This window comes from Eucyclogobius newberryi, unplaced genomic scaffold, assembly GCF_026437365.1.
Source record: "Eucyclogobius newberryi isolate DKJ021-1_F unplaced genomic scaffold, fEucNew1.0.hap1 SCAF_2, whole genome shotgun sequence".
Classification (NCBI taxonomy): domain Eukaryota; kingdom Metazoa; phylum Chordata; class Actinopteri; order Gobiiformes; family Gobiidae; genus Eucyclogobius; species Eucyclogobius newberryi.
Window position 1 is genome coordinate 48,347,951 of NW_027315834.1, and position 20,288 is coordinate 48,368,238.

A 20,288-nucleotide genomic window follows, 5' to 3' on the forward strand; every position below is an offset into this window, starting at 1 on the left:
GCTCACTTTTACCTGCGTCTTGCACGCTTGACAAGTGGACATAAACGCTCCACAGGGAAAAATCGATCTCATGCCCTATGTATCCATATTGCAAAATTTTAATTACATCGATTTTTTTTTTTTTTACCCAGCCCTAGTGTGAGCCCAAAAGTGTCCCCGTGATTCAGGTGTTGAACTCGGTGCTTATTGAGATTGTGTCCAGATTAAAATGTGATTCGTCTTCATGTCTTGTTCTGCAGGTTCTGGTGGAAATGGTTCAAGCGAAGAAAGCGGCTCAAGAAAACGTTTCTGGGAAGATTAAAAAATGACACGACGCTGCGGAAAATAGTACCTTGTTATTTTAACATTGTTATTGTCTTTATTTTATAAGAAAACATTAAAAGGAGGACAAAACAACTGCGTCTTTTAAATGTTTTATTACTGTACATTTGAATATTATCCACACGTTTAACTTCTCATCCAAAACAATCCACTGCGGACCTGGCTGTAGTCGGGGAGCTGCTCGATGGGCCCTGGAACAACAAGGAACAACAAGGAACAACTTTGTCCTTTTTTGAATCCACTTCATAGATTTCTCTGGGACATTTTCCTCAAAGCTTTACAGATTTCTGCCTTATTTTACTCAAGTCTAAAAAATTAACCAGAATTTTAGGCACATTTTCAGCCAGATTTTACACAAACTAAATCCAGAATCCCCCTAAAGCTTCATTTTGTTGACACTGGGTTTCAATTTTTGTTTTGTCCATTTTTGATGTATTCTAAACGTAAAATGTATTTCAAGTTTTTATAAAGTTTAGTTTACCTATTCACCATTCTTGCCTTAAAATAATCGACTAAATGTTGACGGCCCTAATTTGCATATAATAAAATGATCTCACCGACGGCTGCGATGGCCGGCGCTTTGTTGTAGATGTATTTTGTACAAACGTCTTAAAGAGAAAATCGTTGATTAAATAAATATAAAACCAGGTCGTCATCTTCAGGTCGATGGTGGGAAAATGTCACATGGCTGGTTTTCCGCTTAGAGACACCAGGGGGCGATGAAGGGCGTGAGAATACAGTCCGAGCCATAAATATTGACACAAAAAGCCCTTTTCACGACGGATGAAACGAAGATGTGCTTTAACTGCAGACTTTCAGAACAGTGCAGGGCCTAAAACGTACCCTTGTGGTAAACCAGCCAAAAAGATCAGAACTGTGCTGCTGTCTTAATATTTATGGCCCTGTGTTTACCTCATGTTCATATGTAACCATCAGACTGTTCACTGAGGTCAAATGTTACTTAGTTCTGCTTTAAGTGCAGAGGAGGATGTGAGGGTGCAGAGGAGGAGTGTGAGGGCGCAGAGGAGGAGTGTGTGAGGGTGCAGAGGCTCAGACTCACATCGATCCGGGCCTCCAGCTCGTGCAGGGGGATTCTGCGGCTGTAGCACAACATCTGTCGACCAATGTCTTCACAGATCGGAGTCGAGCCTGAACACCAGAAGAGAAATGTCAGAGAAATATAATATAATTGTAATATAAGTATAATATAGAGCAGGGTTTAAACTGAGAGCTCAGTTTGATGTGTGGTGTGGGGTCAGGGCTCAGCTCTGACCGTCCAGATGCAGCAGCATGTTGGTCTTCAGCAGGTTCTTGGCTCTGGTCACTTCAGCTTCGGTCACACTGGTGCACAGGGACATCCTGGAGGAGCAGGTTAAGACAATACTTTCACTTTGGCCGTGTGCACATGGTTCTACTGAAGGTCCAGTCCAGACGGAAGTTTTACACTGAACCTTTCTTCAGCCTGTGAGGGCCTGTGAGGGCCTGTGAGGGCCTGTGAGGGTCTGTGAGGGCCTGTGAGGGCCTGTGAGGGCCTGTGAGGGTCTGTGAGGGCCTGTGAGGGCCTGTGAGGGCCTGTGAGGGTCTGTGAGGGCCTGTGAGGGCCTGTGAGGACCTGTGAGGGCCTGTGAGGGTCTGTGAGGGCCTGTGAGGACCTGTGAGGGCCTGTGAGGGTCTGTGAGGGCCTGTGAGGGCCTGTGAGGGCCTGTGAGGGAAATTCATGTTAAACAGTTTCCATTATTATTAATTTATTCATAATAAACTTTTAATATATTACTGCATGTATTTAATTGTTTATTATTATTTTTCATTTATTTATGCATTTAATTAAGTCTAAATCCTCCATATTCTCCAGCCATGAACGTCTATCACAAGTGGGAGCAAATTATGGAGAAAAACAAATCTTATTTCGATTAAAAACATTAAACAAAGTAAAATAAAATAAAGTGTAAAGTACAAACGTACAAACAAACAAACATAAAGGAGAGTGGACACAGAGTGGACACAGAGTGGACACAGAGTGGACACAGAGTGGACAGCGCGCTCACCACTCCATCTGTGTGTAGTGCATCATGTCTGCCACGGTGCCCGGCTCACACACCATGTACAGCCCCCAGAGGCCGGTGTCGGTGTAGCACGTGTTGAAGGACTGGAAGCTGTGGCACAGGTTTCCCTGGCAGGCCATCTGAGCCAGCTTACTCGACAGGTTCTGAGGAGAGACCAGCGGGCTTTAAAAACACAGAGGAGCTTCATGCGAGCTAGGACCAGCACCAGAGTCTTATTGTAAGGTAAACACTGACCACTCCTCCTCCAAAGGACCGGTCCCAGTTCCCGATGAGTGTGTTGGCGACCATCAGAGGGATCGTGTCGGGATGAGACCAGCCCACAGCCTCCACAGCCAGAGCGATGTGAGCCAGCGGCATCTTATCATCACGCACTCGGATCTGAGCCGGAAGAGCAGAAGAAGAGCGGGAGAAGAGCAGAAGAAGAGCGGGAGAAGAGCGGGAGAAGAGCAGAAGAAGAGCAGAGGAAGAGCAGAAGAAGAGCGGGAGAAGAGCAGAGGAAGAGCAGAAGAAGAGCGGGAGAAGAGCGGGAGAAGAGCAGAGGAAGAGCGGGAGAAGAGCAGAAGAAGAGCGGGAGAAGAGCAGAAGAAGAGCGGGAGAAGAGCAGAGGAAGAGCGGGAGAAGAGCGGGAGAAGAGCAGAGGAAGAGCGGGAGAAGAGCGGGAGAAGAGCAGAGGAAGAGCGGGAGAAGAGCGGGAGAAGAGCAGAGGAAGAGCGGGAGAAGAGCGGGAGAAGAGCGGGAGAAGAGCGGGAGAAGAGCAGAGGAAGAGCGGGAGAAGAGCGGAAGAAGAGCGGGGAAGAGCGGGAGAAGAGCAGAGGAAGAGCGGGAGAAGAGCGGGAGAAGAGCAGAGGAAGAGCGGGAGAAGAGCGGGAGAAGAGCAGAGGAAGAGCGGGAGAAGAGCGGGAGAAGAGCGGGAGAAGAGCAGAGGAACAGGAAGAGAAGAGCGGGAAAAGAGAACAGCACAGTTTATAATAGTTCTATTTCATTCCTCTTGACCACCAGAGGGCAGCGCTGAAAGCACTGAATGACAGAGTACGTATTTCTCTTGTGTGTTGAAGTGCATAAAGTGTACGTGTTACTCGTGTTGAAGTGCATAAAGTGTACGTGTTACTCGTGCTGAAGTGCATAAAGTGTACGTGTTACTCGTGTTGAAGTGCATAAAGTGTACGTGTTACTCGTGCTGAAGTGCATAAAGTGTACGTGTTACTCGTGCTGAAGTGCATAAAGTGTACGTGTTACTCGTGTTGAAGTGCATAAAGTGTACGTGTTACTCGTGTTGAAGTGCATAAAGTGTACGTGTTACTCGTGTTGAAGTGCATAAAGTGTACGTGTTACTCGTGTTGAAGTGCATAAAGTGTACGTGTTACTCGTGCTGAAGTGCATAAAGTGTACGTGTTACTCGTGCTGAAGTGCATAAAGTGTACGTGTTACTCGTGCTGAAGTGCATAAAGTGTACGTGTTACTCGTGCTGAAGTGCATAAAGTGTACGTGTTACTCGTGCTGAAGTGCATAAAGTGTACGTGTTACTCGTGCTGAAGTGCATAAAGTGTACGTGTTACTCGTGTTGAAGTGCATAAAGTGTACGTGTTACTCGTGCTGAAGTGCATAAAGTGTACGTGTTACTCGTGCTGAAGTGCATAAAGTGTACGTGTTACTCGTGTTGAAGTGCATAAAGTGTACGTGTTACTCGTGCTGAAGTGCATAAAGTGTACGTGTTACTCGTGCTGAAGTGCATAAAGTGTACGTGTTACTCGTGTTGAAGTGCATAAAGTGTACGTGTTACTCGTGTTGAAGTGCATAAAGTGTACGTGTTACTCGTGTTGAAGTGCATAAAGTGTACGTGTTACTCGTGTTGAAGTGCATAAAGTGTACGTGTTACTCGTGTTGAAGTGCATAAAGTGTACGTGTTACTCGTGCTGAAGTGCATAAAGTGTACGTGTTACTCGTGTTGAAGTGCATAAAGTGTACGTGTTACTCGTGTTGAAGTGCATAAAGTGTACGTGTTACTCGTGTTGAAGTGCATAAAGTGTACGTGTTACTCGTGCTGAAGTGCATAAAGTGTACGTGTTACTCGTGCTGAAGTGCATAAAGTGTACGTGTTACTCGTGTTGAAGTGCATAAAGTGTACGTGTTACTCGTGTTGAAGTGCATAAAGTGTACGTGTTACTCGTGTTGAAGTGCATAAAGTGTACGTGTTACTCGTGCTGAAGTGCATAAAGTGTACGTGTTACTCGTGTTGAAGTGCATAAAGTGTACGTGTTACTCGTGTTGAAGTGCATAAAGTGTACGTGTTACTCGTGTTGAAGTGCATAAAGTGTACGTGTTACTCGTGTTGAAGTGCATAAAGTGTACGTGTTACTCGTGCTGAAGTGCATAAAGTGTACGTGTTACTCGTGCTGAAGTGCATAAAGTGTACGTGTTACTCGTGTTGAAGTGCATAAAGTGTACGTGTTACTCGTGTTGAAGTGCATAAAGTGTACGTGTTACTCGTGTTGAAGTGCATAAAGTGTACGTGTTACTCGTGCTGAAGTGCATAAAGTGTACGTGTTACTCGTGCTGAAGTGCATAAAGTGTACGTGTTACTCGTGTTGAAGTGCATAAAGTGTACGTGTTACTCGTGTTGAAGTGCATAAAGTGTACGTGTTACTCGTGTTGAAGTGCATAAAGTGTACGTGTTACTCGTGCTGAAGTGCATAAAGTGTACGTGTTACTCGTGTTGAAGTGCATAAATTGTACGTGTTACTCGTGTTGAAGTGCATAAAGTGTACGTGTTACTCGTGTTGAAGTGCATAAAGTGTACGTGTTACTCGTGTTGAAGTGCATAAAGTGTACGTGTTACTCGTGCTGAAGTGCATAAAGTGTACGTGTTACTCGTGTTGAAGTGCATAAAGTGTACGTGTTACTCGTGTTGAAGTGCATAAAGTGTACGTGTTACTCGTGTTGAAGTGCATAAAGTGTACGTGTTACTCGTGCTGAAGTGCATAAAGTGTACGTGTTACTCGTGCTGAAGTGCATAAAGTGTACGTGTTACTCGTGTTGAAGTGCATAAAGTGTACGTGTTACTCGTGTTGAAGTGCATAAAGTGTACGTGTTACTCGTGTTGAAGTGCATAAAGTGTACGTGTTACTCGTGCTGAAGTGCATAAAGTGTACGTGTCACTCGTGTTGAAGTGCATAAAGTGTACGTGTTACTCGTGTTGAAGTGCATAAAGTGTACGTGTCACTCGTGTTGAAGTGCATAAAGTGTACGTGTTACTCGTGTTGAAGTGCATAAAGTGTACGTGTTACTCGTGTTGAAGTGCATAAAGTGTACGTGTTACTCGTGCTGAAGTGCATAAAGTGTACGTGTTACTCGTGTTGAAGTGCATAAAGTGTACGTGTTACTCGTGTTGAAGTGCATAAAGTGTACGTGTTACTCGTGTTGAAGTGCATAAAGTGTACGTGTTACTCGTGCTGAAGTGCATAAAGTGTACGTGTTACTCGTGCTGAAGTGCATAAAGTGTACGTGTTACTCGTGTTGAAGTGCATAAAGTGTACGTGTTACTCGTGTTGAAGTGCATAAAGTGTACGTGTTACTCGTGTTGAAGTGCATAAAGTGTACGTGTTACTCGTGCTGAAGTGCATAAAGTGTACGTGTTACTCGTGTTGAAGTGCATAAAGTGTACGTGTTACTCGTGTTGAAGTGCATAAAGTGTACGTGTTACTCGTGTTGAAGTGCATAAAGTGTACGTGTTACTCGTGTTGAAGTGCATAAAGTGTACGTGTTACTCGTGCTGAAGTGCATAAAGTGTACGTGTTACTCGTGTTGAAGTGCATAAAGTGTACGTGTTACTCGTGTTGAAGTGCATACCTCGCTGCCCGTGAAGTGACACGGCGGCAGAGCTGGAGCCTCGCCCACGTAACGACCCGGGAGTTTCCCAAAGTGATATTTGGCCAAATCGATCAGTTCACCGTGAGACACTCCTGAAACCCACGTGAAACGGTATGATTTACATGTGCGTCTGAGAAATCGCTCGACTACAGCAGCGAAAGAAGTGCTAAAAAGACCCAGCGCCAAAGCAGAGTTATGTTGGCGCTAAAGTCCGACTCGGATACGATTCTTTTAATCAAGTCCAGCGTCCAGGTTTGCGTTAAAATCCCCACATATTATCGCTCATAAACACAGAGTTTAGACATATTCAAACCTCCAGCCGCCGCCAGCACGATCCTGGGCCCTTTGTAGTGAGTGGTGATGTACTCCACCAGGTCTCCACGGTTTATGGTCCTGCACGAGAAGAACACGGACCTGAGCATACGTCTGACACAGAGATCTGACTCTGAAGACATAGTTATTAGTTTAATCACGAGTGGACGATAATGTCACGATATTACATCAGGAATGTGTTTGTAAATGTCGAGAATCAAACTGAACGTGAACGGACCGTTAAATGAACCACAAGAAAACATCAGGCCTGGGGGCCAAATCAGGCCCTACAAGCAGTTTTATCTGGCCCACGACTTATCTTCCTAATATTAAAACAAAACAATCTTGTTTACTGGTTTAATTCTGAGTTAGCACTGGTTTAGTCCTGGTTCAGACCTAGTTCAGTCCTGGTTTAGTCCTGGTTCAGGACCACCCCATGACCACTCCAGGATCACCACAGGACCAGGACCATCCCAGGACCGCCCCAGGACCACCCCAGCACCCGCCCAGCACTGCCCCAGGACTACCACAGGACCAGGACAGGACCACCCCAGGACCAGGACAACCCCAAGCCCACCCCAGGACCACCCAAGGACCAGGCCCAGGACCACCCCAGCACCGCCCAAGAATCACCACAGGACCAGGACAGGACCACCCCAGGACCACTCCAGGACCTCTCCAGGACCACTCCAGGATCACCACAGGACCTCTCCAGGACCACTCCAGGATCACCACAGGACCAGGACCACCCCAGCACCAACACATGGCCAGGACCACCCAAGGACCAGGACCACCCCAGGACCACCCCAGCACCAACACATGGCCAGGACCACCCAAGGACCAGGACCACCCCAGGACCAACACAGGAGCAGGACCACCCCAGGACCGCCCAGCACCACCACAGGACCAGGACAGGACCAGGACAACCCCAAGCCCACCCCAGGACCAGGCCCAGGACCACCCCAGCACCGCCCCAGGACCACCACAGGACCAGGACAGGACCACCCCAGGACAAGGACAACCCCAACCCCACCCCAGGACCAGGCCCAGGACCACCCCAGCACCGCCCAAGGACCACCACAGGACCAGGACAGGACCACCCCAGGACCAGGTCAACCCCAAGCCCACCCCAGGACCACCACAGGACCACCCAAAGACCACCGCAGGACGAGGACCAACCCAGGACCACCTTAGCTCTTCCCCGTCAAACGTCTTGACCGGTGCGTGCGGTCAGCGGACGCGGCGCTCACTTGATGTTCTCCGTGGGCCCCAGGATGGTGCGTCCCAGGGCCGTGGCCTGGTAGGCCGTGGCGTGCAGGTAGTCGAACACCACTTCCTGCAGGTTGGTTTCCACTTCCTGCATCTCCCGGAGGATGACGCCCCTCTCCCGCTCGATCTCCGCCTCCCCGAGCGTGCTGTTCTGGATGATGTCGGCCAGGATCTCCACGGCTACGACACGGGATGAAGTCCACAGATGTTACACGTGTGAAAGACTTTACAGACGCCTGAACACGCTCGAGCAGAAGAGCTTTTATCACGCCGACCACTTCAAAATGACACAGGAAACTTACAGTTAGACGTGTGTCGATATCACATTTTAGAGTTACAATTATTGTGAGAATAAACACCACGATTTAACGATGTTTTAACGATGTGACCGACAAAATAAAGTTAAATATGACAAAAACAGTTTGATAAAGTACAATAAAATAAATAGTACTTTACATTTAGGTCTATTTTCTGGACTATATATACTGAACTAAAAAAATAATTTCACTTCAAAAATGACGTTTACGATTATTAATTTTTGGTTCTTATGATTATATTGTGAGCTGAATAATCACGATTATCGATTAACCTAATAACCATGACATCCTGACTTACAATGAGTGTTTTTTGTCTGTAAATACTCTCTCACTTCAAAGGGTCAAATTTAGTCTAAATCTTAGATTTTGGGGTATTTTTCAATCCAAACGATGATTCAAACGAATAAATGCTTGTTTAATTGATTAACTAAATGATGATTAGTTGCAAAAGTTTCAGTTAAACGTTTCACACTGAGATCTTTCGTTTCATCTGCTGTGACGTGGCGTTGGTGCTTCTATAGCGCCATCTGGTGGTTTAAAAACACACTGCGACGCCTCAACTCGTTCGTCACTAGTTCGTCTAAAATCCAATGTGATAACTGAGAAAACATTCCAACAGCTGAATTTATTCTGTATTTTGGACGCACTCTGGGGTAGTTTGTCTTGTGATTGGATGAATGCAGCAGAAATACAAAGGACCACATGAACACGCCTCAAACACAAGCCCCGCCCCCGCACTCACCTCTGGGCAGGTCTTTGGAGAAGGCCTTGGCGTAGTACACAGTCTGCTCTCTGGAGGTGTAAGCGTTTAAATGAGCTCCCATGTTCTCGATCTCCAGCTCCAGGTCCAGCTGAGAGCGCTTCCTCGTGCCCTGCAGCACAGACGCACACGGGATGTACACGGGATGTACACGGGACGCACACGGGACGTACACAGATGTACACGGGACGTACAGACGCACACGGGACGTACACAGACGCACACGGGACGTACACAGATGTACACGGGACGTACACAGACGCACACGGGACGTACACAGATGTACACGGGACGTACACAGACGCACACGGGACCTACACAGACGTATACGGGACGTACACAGACGCACACGGGATGTACACGGGATGTACACGGGACGCACACGGGACGTACACAGATGTACACGGGACGTACAGACGCACACGGGACGTACACAGATGTACACGGGACGTACAGACGCACACGGGACGTACACAGACGCACACGGGACGTACACAGATGTACACGGGACGTACAGACGCACACGGGACGTACACAGACGCACACGGGACGTACACAGACGCACACGGGACCTACACAGACGTATACGGGACGTACACAGACGCACACGGGATGTACACGGGATGTACACGGGACGCACACGGGACGTACACAGATGTACACGGGACGTACAGACGCACACGGGACGTACACAGACGCACACGGGACGTACACAGATGTACACGGGACGTACAGACGCACACGGGACGTACACAGACGCACACGGGACCTACACAGACGTATACGGGACGTACACAGACGCACACGGGATGTACACGGGATGTACACGGGACGCACACGGGACGTACACAGACGCACACGGGACCTACACAGACGTATACGGGACGTACACAGACGTACACAGACGCACACGGGACGTACACAGATGTACACGGGACGTACAGACGCACACGGGACGTACACAGACGCACACGGGACGTACACAGACGCACACGGGACGTACACAGATGTACACGGGACGTACAGACGCACACGGGACGTACACAGACGCACACGGGACGTACACAGACGTATACGGGACGTACACAGACGCACACGGGATGTACACGGGATGTACACGGGATGTACACGGGACGCACACGGGACGTACACAGACGCACACGGGACGTACACAGACGCACACGGGACCTACACAGACGTATACGGGACGTACACAGACGTACACGGGACGTACAGACGCACACGGGGCTTACACAGACGCACACGGAACGTACACAGACGCACACGGGACGTACAGACGCACACGGGGCTTACACAGACGCACACGGGACGTACAGACGCACACGGGGCTTACACAGACGTACACGGGACGTACACAGACGCACACGGGACGTACAGACGCACACGGGGCTTACACAGACGTACACGGGACGTACACAGACGCACACGGGACGTACAGACGCACACGGGACGTACACGGGACATAGACGCACACAGGACGTATAGACGAACACGGGACGTACACAGACGCTCCTCTTCTCACCTTGAACGCCATGTGCTCCAGGAAATGTGCCGTTCCATTATTCCTCTGATTCTCATATCGACTTCCAGCATCGATCCAGAGGCCGACCTGAAGTAAAAGAACGTTTATCACGTTTATTTATTACATTTTAAGTTCTCAAATTACAAGTCACATTTCTGTTGTCGCTCCTTTTGGCCTCGGCGCAACACTATGTACAGTAATGATGTCATCTATTATGTCAAAATGCCTAAACATATTTAGTTAGTTTGTCCTAGTTTAGTTCTAGTTAAATTCTGGTGCAACGTTAAGTCATCTTTAAACCACAGAGTAAATCGCACTCTTCTCTCTGACAGAAATGTGCAATAACTAAGATGAAAACGTTGAAAAAGGCGAGTTTTTATTCAGTCCAAATTTAGTCTCTGTTTTGTCTCGGTTGAGCTTTTGCTTTGACATTAAGGCATGAACATATTCATTTTAATACGTTGTGCCAAAGGTATGCTACATCGTGTTTGGGGTGTCCGGGCGTCGGGTGTTCGGGGGCGTCGTCAGGTGGTGTTCGGGGCGTTTGGACTCACGGTGCAGGTGGAGAGTCCAGAGTCCTCAGACGCCACCTGCAGGCCGTTCTCTAACGTGGTCACCGTGGTTTCAGGGACGTTCAGAGCCACGTGCTGCGCCGCCTGCACCGCCAGCGGCCTGTGCCCACTCGCTGCGAGCTGTGAGGGAAAAGCACCAGAAACATTCAGAGCAGTCGTGTCAGAATTTATTTGATGTATTTTTTTTTTTAATGTAATTTTATTTATTTGACTAAACATTTAGCCCGTTTGTTCCCAGTTTGTGCAGGATGTTCAAATTTGTACTTTCCTCACTGTATATTGGTACTTTGAGGAGTGGTAGAGAAGCAAAACATTATACTGAAGTAAGAGTAATGTTACTTCATAATAATATCACTCGGGACAAAGTATGGGCCAAGAAATGACTCAAGTAAGAGTAGAAGTATGTGTAATCAAAGATATTTGAAGTTTATTATGTGACTGGATGAATCACAAACTCTGATATTTTCAAAAACTACATCATATCTGAAGAAGGAGCAAGATACACAAATGTTCAAATGATGTATTACTGTCGACATAACGTTTGTACCACTTTTACTACACAAACTATACTTTGACTCTGGTAAGACACCGTTTCTTCTGTTACAGGTAAAAGTATTGTGTTACTCCAAGTACAATTTCTTGACAAAGTTACTCAAGTAAACGTTTGGCACACGTCTGACTTTGATGCATACTTATAACGTCAACATGAAGTACACGAGGCAGCGTTTGTACTCGTATAAATGATGTAACTAATGTGTTCAGCTGGAAAAGTGCTCGTCATGATGAAATGGCTCAATGTCTTTACACACCAACCGTCATTAGTTATATTTAGAGTGTTTCTTAACTAAATTTGGCAATTACATAGACATAAAACCGAACCGTTTCATTTCTACACAATCTTTTATTACCATAATAACGTTGGCAATGATAAATGATGTAACTTTACAGCAGAATTGGACAGAAAACATCACACAATCAGCCTCCTGCGGCCGTGTTATTCACTCTGTACAGAACTGTTTAGTGTCAGATCACGTAGGACTCGCGGCTTACCCGGTGTAAACGGTTTTTGTCCAGTAAATGTCTTTTAAACGCGGTCCTGCCCGCGGACACCAGACTCCTCCAGCACGCCGCCATGTTTGGGTCACTCCCGAAACACGCATGCGCCGTTTTCGCCGACAACCGGGAAGACGACTTCAAAATAAAACGCCACGAGTTAGTTTAGCGCTTTTAAAACAACATATCTGCATTTTGACACATCCACAATCTGTGCGAAGGTAACAAATGGGAAAATATAGTGTTTTGAGAGCTTTTGACAGGGCGTAAAGTGTGCTTTTGAGACGTGAGTTGTGTTATTTTGTGAGGTTTGTCGATTTGGGAACAGGAAGAAAGTGAGACATATCCTCGCGCGAATTGAATTGTGAAGAAGCGGCGCAAGTTTCTCCTCATAATACTGCAAGAAAACGAAGCACAAACACGTCCAATAGCAGAAAAACAAGCTGCGTTTTTGATCCGGGACCGGACGCTGCGCTTTGCAAACGTCAGAACCGGTTTGATTCCAAATTCGTCGCCGCTAATGTCGCTGTTGCGTTAAAAAACGACACTTGCGTCGCTCCTTGTGCCTTTCAAAAGTCCAAAGAACGAAGCATGGAGGCGAATCTGGAGGACGGGGAGCTCTCCGGGTCGGACACGGAGATGACCGCCGTGGCGTTCGGCGGCGGCGGCGCGCGGGCTTTCCAGAGCAGACCCCCGGCCGCCACGCGCGCCCCTCCGGCCGGTTACCGCAGCTGCCCGGGCCCCACGGACTCCAGCGACGACCAGGACTCCTCCGACGACGAGGCAGCGATGTGGCGCCGGAAGAGGCAGAAAGTGACGAGCGCGCCGCCGCCGCCGCCGCCGCCGCCACCCGCGTCCCACCCCGCCGCCGCCTCCACCACGGGGCGCAAGGTCAATAACATCTGGGGCTCCGTGGTGCAGGAGCAGTGCCAGGACGCGGTGGCGGCGGAGCTGTGCGTGTTCGGGATGGACGCGGAGCTGGACACGTCGAGCAGGAGCGTGGAGACCTACAACTATGTCCTGGCGCGCAAGATGATGGAGAAGGAGCGCGAGCTGGAGAGGCAAAGCAAGGGCGACGGCGAGGTGAACATGCTGGATGACCAACTGGAAGACTACATGAAGTGCCGAGGGCCGGAGGAGAGAGGGGACGGCGACGCCAAGAGGAAGCGTCCCATCAAGGAGCGCTTGGGGCCCAAAGCGGAGATGGACATCCAGGGGCGGTACGAGATAACGGAAGACGACCCGCCCGAGAGGATCGCGGACGAAATCGCGCACAGGCTTCGGGAACCGAAGAAGGACCTGATCGAGCGGGTGGTCGCCGTGCTCGGGTGCAGGCAGGCGATCGAACTGTTGGGCGAGACGGCGAGGCTGGAGGAGTCCGGCGGCGTGTACACCCTGGACGGGAGCCGGCGGCGCACGCCCGGCGGAGTGTACCTGAACCTGCTCAAGAACGCCCCGAGCGTCGGCCGATCGCAGCTCAAGAAGATCTTCCTGGAGGAGAACCGGCAGGAGGTGAAGAGCAAGAAGGCGGCGCAGAAGAGGCGGCGACACCTGGTGGCCAAGAAGATGAAGCAGGCCATCGGGACGCTGAATCTGCAGGAGCACGACGACGTGTCCAGGGAGACGTTTGCCAGCGACACCAACGAAGCGCTGGAGTCGCTGGAGGACGGGCCAGAAGAAGAAGAAGAGGAGGAGGAGGAGGAGGAGGACGGAGAGGCAGAGGAGCCCAAGCCGGTGGGCACAGAGGAGAGCCCGGTGGTCTACAGCGCGGCCGATCTTGAAGTCTTCTGATGAGACGTTTCACACTCAAACGCGTCTATCGAACAGTCCGTTTGTGATCCCATCCTGAGATGTCACCAAATGCTGTGTTTTTTGTTGAAATGTTCATTACTATTTCTATCATTGTTAGAGGTCGGCAAAATATCAAAATGTAGGCGATAATTTAATGTGGATATTGTTGTTCAGAGTAAATATTGCTGCAAAAAGATCGGATTAAATTGAGAGAAAAGTTGCACTGAAAGCTTTCAAATATGGGAATACGGCGATAGTTCTGCATTTTTCTGAATAATTTGACAGACATTTTACATTTGTGTGGCAACTACACCTCGACGGACATGTTCAAAGACACTTTTTGAACACATTTTCTGTTGGATCTGAACAATATCGTCTGAATATCGTTATTGGGACAACATTTAACACATATATTCATTTTTGTTAATATTGCCCACTGCGTGAGCTAAAGTACATCTTCCATTCGCACTAATACGTTTAATTCCACTATATTACACGACAAACTGTCTTTCTATGAGCCGGACCGACCGAGGAAGTAGGTTTATTTGTTTGTGCTTCTGATTGTTCTGCTGTTGATGTCCTTAACAAAGACTTCCTGACAGTCTGGACTTTACAACATATTGCACTTGAATATCCCGCCCGACTAATCCAAATAAAATGTGGTGGGACGTGAAGGTCTGTCTGTCTGTCAATTAGGAAAATCGCATTCATTTTCAAGGATAAAACGGAATAAAAGCTTCCACACTGAGTCTGTTTATACCTGTCGTATATATATACATTATAGTTTTAAACCGATCGAGCAGGAATTTGTGGAGAAAACGTTGAAAAATCTGTAGAAAATGACAGGAAGTGACATCACACCAGGGACACTCATACAGGAAGTGACATCACACCAGGGACACATACAGGAAGTGACGTCACACCAGGGACAGGAAGTGACATCACACCAGCGACAGGAAGTGACGTCACACCAGGGACACTCATACAGGAAGTGACGTCACACCAGGGACACTCATACAGGAAGTGACGTCACACCAGGGACACTCATACAGGAAGTGACGTCACACCAGCGACACTCATACAGGAAGTGACGTCACACCAGCGACAGGAAGTGACATCACACCAGGGACACTTATACAGGAAGTGATGTCACACCAGGGACACTCATACAGGAAGTGACGTCACACCAGGGACACTCATACAGGAAGTGACGTCACACCAGGGACACTCATACAGGAAGTGACGTCACACCAGGGACGCGCATACAGGAAGTGACGTCACACCAGGGACACTCATACAGGAAGTGACGTCACACCAGGGACACTCATACAGGAAGTGACATCACACCAGGGACAGGCAGTGACACCACACCAGGGACACTCATACAGGAAGTGACATCACACCAGGGACACTCATACAGGAAGTGACATCACACCAGGGACACTCATACAGGAAGTGACACCACACCAGGGACACTCATACAGGAAGTGACATCACACCAGGGACACTCATACAGGAAGTGACATCACACCAGGGACACTCATACAGGAAGTGACATCACACCATGGACAATCACACAGGAAGTGACACCAGGGACAGGACATGCCATCACACCAGGGACAGGTAGTGACACCACACCAGGGACACTCATACAGGAAGTGACATCACACCAGGGACACTCATACAGGAAGTGACATCACACCAGGGACACTCATACAGGAAGTGACATCACACCAGGAACACTCATACAGGAAGTGACATCACACCATGGACAATCACACAGGAAGTGACACCAGGGACAGGACATGCCATCACACCAGGGACGGACGCTCATACAGGAAGTGATGTCACACCAGGGACACTCATTCCAGCCAAAGTTTCAACAAAATAAAGTCGCTCTCATGTATTTAAAAAAACGTGACATTAGATGAGTTTTGGCTCAGTGTTTGCTGGGTAATTTCCTAGTGTGATGTCATCAATTACAAACAGGAAGTGAAATTATAAACCTAAAAAATTTGCTATTTGATAAAAAATACATTTATCTGAACTGCACTTTAGTTCAGTGAGTGGTCCGACCTGTAGGGGGCGCTTTAAACCAGCAGGTGGGCTTGGCCCTTTTGCCTGGTGTCGTGTTTGGATCTGGTGCAGAGTCACAGTCGGTCCAGCTTCATCTATCCTCAGATCCCACTGAAGAAGAAGAAGCAAAACTCGCTCGGGAAAGAGACAGTTCATGAAAATAAGAAATGTTATCTACAGTCATTTAGTGGGTGTAATCCCTCATTCGTCCAGACGTGTTCCATTGTAGAAAAAGGTCGAGAACTCCGATATTTATACTATTCTGTGGTAAGTCCAGCCCATTGGGCGGAGCCTTCCTGAAGAGGAAAGAGTTGTTTGTTTCAACAGAAACTTACCCTCTTTGTATCTACCGAGCCTATTCAACCCTTTAATGGGCTATTAGTCTCCCCTTTGTCTTTGTGGGACCCTGGCTCAGCCTGAGGACCTGATTAACATCTAAATGTCCTGGTCCTCTACCTCTCCAGGGGTTCAATATTAGAAACAAACTGTCGAACTCCAAAGGTTTGTTCTCTCATGACTTCATGGCTGACTCTGGCACCAGCAGGAGGCCGGTCCATGTTTAGTCCTGACTCTGGCACCAGCAGGAGGCCGGTCCATGTTTAGTCCTGACTCTGGCACCAGCAGGAGGCCGGTCCATGTTTAGTCCTGACTCTGGCACCAGCAGGAGGCCGGTCCATGTTTAGTCCTGACTCTGGCACCAGCAGGAGGCCGGTCCATGTTTAGTCCTGACTCTGGCACCAGTAGGAGGCCGGTCCCTGAGGTCCTCAGAGTCTGCGATGGATCATATGACACTACTAATAAAAACACAAATGCTGAACCCTAAATGTTGTTATTTGTCTCTGTCTTTTCTCCTGGGTCTCTTCTTTGTCGCTTTTGTTTTCTCATTTGTCGATGAACTCTTCTTCCCCGCGTGGTCAGGGCCGGCCCAGCCTATAAGCGAACTAAGCAGCCGTGTAGGGCCCCGAGGCGTTAATAGGGCCCCCAATCTGGCAACCCGTCTTATGCGAAGTGCAAGCGCAGCGTGCGCCACTAGTGTAGCAGCGCTGCTGGCGCGGCAGCGCACACAGCGGTAACATATAACTCACAAACCGCATTTATTTGTAATGACAATCTGGCAACCAAGACACCAAACCTGCGCTGATTGGTCAACTTCATTGTGCGCGAGCAGAACGAGAGCAAAACATAAACACAACACAACGTGGTCCTCATGTCCAGAGGAATATATCCCCCCAATGCCGAAAAACGAAAGAAGAAACTTCTTGACGATGTAAAGAAACTGCAAACTCAACAACACTCTCCAGGTATTGAACTTCTCTTACAAAGAGACGGTTAATGCTGCTGTTTGAAACAACACGATTCTGTCACGTTAGTTCGCTCAGGCTGGAGGCGACGAGAGCTCTGCCCCGCGCACAATAATATGTCTGAATGAAAGATAATAAGCTTCACATTTACACCAGCCCGGGAGTGTCAGCTGCAGGTGAGGCCGGTGAGGGGCGTCTATGGTCCGGGTCACTAAGAGGCGGAGATCCGGTCCGGACGAGCGCCGTCTCCTGTCCCGGGCCCCTGTCCCGGGCCCCTGTCCCGGGCCCCTGTCCCGGGCCCCTGTGCAGCCTCAGTCAGAGATGAGCTGGTTTGCGTCCCTCTCTCTCACATCACCATGTGTGAGATCAATCGTGACTCGTGATGTCTGTTTTACTTTGACTTCTTAAAGTGCAATAAGAGGAACGTAAAGGTTTATGCACGTAAGGTCCATCAGCCAATCACATCGCAGCATTGTTTCATGCAGGAGTCCAGTGTGTGATGTTCTGATCAGAACAAACATTTATATTATAATTCACTTTTAATAGAGCAATAAAACATTTAAATTTATTTAAAAAGCATCATTAGACTATTTGTTATAAATTATAATAAATTGATAGTGAAAAATAACCAGACATATTATGATTACGTCTGTTATAGAATAATACTATATATTTTTATACAAAAGTGGCAAAGTTGCAGAAACGCAGTCTCTTCACTATCGTTAGGTTTGGACCTTCACTTCTCGTTCTGTTCATTCTCTGGGAATAACATGTTTGTTTTATCAGTGTTAATTGTTAATCAAGCAATGCTTATGCCATTTGTTTAATTGAATATAACTTGTTTTGTCACTTTGGCAAGAAGGAACAGTTGGGAGCTGTAAAAGATAAATAGTAAGGATAACTATTACTTTTACATTTTCAGTTAAAATGAATCAATTTGACCATAATTATTTTTCATAGCCAATATTGTATTGAGTGATTAAGTACACTAATGTATTAATAACTGGCTTCAGTCATTTTCTCCTGGCACAGTTTCATCACATCATCATTTTATTGCATTACAACCTCAACATTTTACTCTTATTTTAGCGGCTGGACCACATTAAAATGCAGCAGAAGACCCAAAAAAGGTCTGAAAATCTCCCCCAGACCCCCCCCTGTGGCTGTCGACCCTTAACGCCCACAAATACGCCCAAAAACATATCTGGGACGTGTGTTATTTGTTCAGGGAGTAGAGGTGATGTCAGCGGAATACCAAGTTGCATTGTGGGATTTAAGTTATCAATATTTGAGCTTGTGAGGTGCTGAGAATAAACTAACTGGCAAACAGATGCCCTGGAGTTTTGGTGCTTTGTTTGCGTTGAAGAAAGTTCCCATATGTGAATTGTTCACTGACAATGGCAATAAAACTGATTCTGATGACGTGGTGAGGGGCCCCCAAAAATGTTTTCACTTAGGGCCCCCTGAAGGCTTGGGCCGGCCCTGCGCGTGGTCGAGAGAAGTGGACTGGCTGGAGAGAGTTTTGGAGGAGGAGAAGGTTGTTTCTGTCAAGCTGAGGAAGAATCCAGAATGGCCCAAAGCTACACTATCGGACGCGACGTTTTTGGAGAAATCAAATCAAATCAGATGGATCCTTCAGCAGCTCGTGAAGCTCAACCTGATGATGATTCCTCCTCTTCTCACAGCCTCAGTTCGAACTCATCAGATCGCAGAGTTTTACTTCATAACGAGGAAGAACTTAGTGTCTAATTGTTTGTGTTTACATGACATTCCTACAATTAAGAGACACAAAATATGCAAAATATACTTTCTTGAGCTTTTAACCTGCCACAACATTGTCCCCTCAGAACCTCTAAAAACACTCCAAATGCACCAGTTTAAATCATGAAGTTAAAGTGTCAAATAACAGTTACAAAAACCAGCACAAAAGTCACTAGAATCACTCTAAAGCATCAACTTAGCAGTGTCAAAAATAGAATATGAAAATATTTCACAAAACACATCAAAATAATCATATTGGCAGCATTAAACACCAGACCATATTTAACAACTGTAGAATACAAATACAAATACTATTATTTACTATTAAATACTATTATTTCTGCGCTTTCGACTTGATAAAGATGGCGCCCTTATTGTGTGTTGAATTAAAAAAGAACTTGACAGACGGCGACACATTGGACATGGCCAATCCAGTGCAAATGAACACAAGTGTCAGTCAAATTTGCTGCGCCGCCGCACAGAGACCGTAGCACTTGGAATAAAAATATGGATAACTTTTGCTGCCCCGCTTGTGTAGATGATATTTCCCAAAGTAAAGCTTGATCGAGCTATTGCCCACGGAGGAGTTTGTTAAAGTGTGAAGCGTAAAAATGTGGTCATTTTAGAGATTCTACGATTTTCCCATAAGGAAAATACGTACGAGGCGCTCCTGTCTCTCACACGTACGAGGCGCTCCTGTCTCTCACACGTACGAGGCGCTCCTGTCTCTCACACGTACGAGGCGCTCCCGTCTCTCACACATACGAGGCGCTCCCGTCTCTCACACGTACGAGGCGCTCCCGTCTCTCACACGTACGAGGCGCTCCCGTCTCTCACACGTACGAGGCGCTCCTGTCTCTCACACGTACGAGGCGCTCCTGTCTCTCACACGTACGAGGCGCTCCCGTCTCTCACACGTACGAGGCGCTCCTGTCTCTCACACGTACGAGGCGCTCCTGTCTCTCACACGTACGAGGCGCTCCTGTCGCTCACACGTACGAGGCGCTCCCGTCTCTCACACGTACGAGGCGCTCCTGTCTCTCACAGTACGAGGCGCTCCTGTCTCTCACACGTACGAGGCGCTCCCGTCTCTCACACGTACGAGGCGCTCCCGTCTCTCACACGTACGAGGCGCTCCCGTCGCTCACACGTACGAGGCGCTCCCGTCTCTCACACCTACGAGGCGCTCCTGTCTCTCACACGTACGAGGCGCTCCCGTCTCTCACACGTACGAGGCGCTCCCGTCTCTCACACGTACGAGGCGCTCCTGTCTCTCTCACGT

At 48.0% G+C, this 20,288-nt stretch overlaps 3 protein-coding genes across 3 annotated transcripts in view; 2 read left to right on the forward strand and 1 right to left on the reverse strand.

Annotated features, from left to right (window-relative positions):
* dnajc2 (DnaJ (Hsp40) homolog, subfamily C, member 2) overlaps window positions 1–394 on the forward strand; it is a 20,878-nt gene extending 20,484 nt beyond the window's left edge. Inside the window, exon 16 of the mRNA XM_072453320.1 lies at window positions 240–394. Coding sequence (XP_072309421.1) covers window positions 240–308 — 69 coding nt within the window. The 3' untranslated portion in view covers window positions 309–394. The remainder of the gene's footprint in view (window positions 1–239) is intronic.
* pmpcb (peptidase, mitochondrial processing subunit beta) lies at window positions 394–12,196 on the reverse strand. The gene is made up of 13 exons (XM_072453328.1): window positions 12,075–12,196; window positions 11,007–11,144; window positions 10,453–10,539; window positions 8,892–9,021; window positions 7,814–8,012; window positions 6,565–6,644; window positions 6,231–6,343; window positions 2,619–2,762; window positions 2,367–2,527; window positions 1,595–1,680; window positions 1,357–1,470; window positions 879–932; window positions 394–512 (listed from the first exon to the last, which is right to left on the reverse strand). Exons 1-13 carry the CDS (start codon window positions 12,156–12,158, stop codon window positions 448–450), a joined length of 1,455 nt encoding a protein of 484 aa, XP_072309429.1. The 5' UTR covers window positions 12,159–12,196; the 3' UTR covers window positions 394–447.
* A 216-nt stretch (window positions 12,197–12,412) lies between these two features.
* Window positions 12,413–14,434, forward strand: phax (phosphorylated adaptor for RNA export). Its single transcript, XM_072453325.1, has 2 exons — window positions 12,413–12,571; window positions 12,654–14,434. Exon 2 carries the CDS (start codon window positions 12,669–12,671, stop codon window positions 13,866–13,868), a length of 1,200 nt encoding a protein of 399 aa, XP_072309426.1. The 5' UTR covers window positions 12,413–12,571; window positions 12,654–12,668; the 3' UTR covers window positions 13,869–14,434.
* Window positions 14,435–20,288: the final 5,854 nt, after the last annotated feature.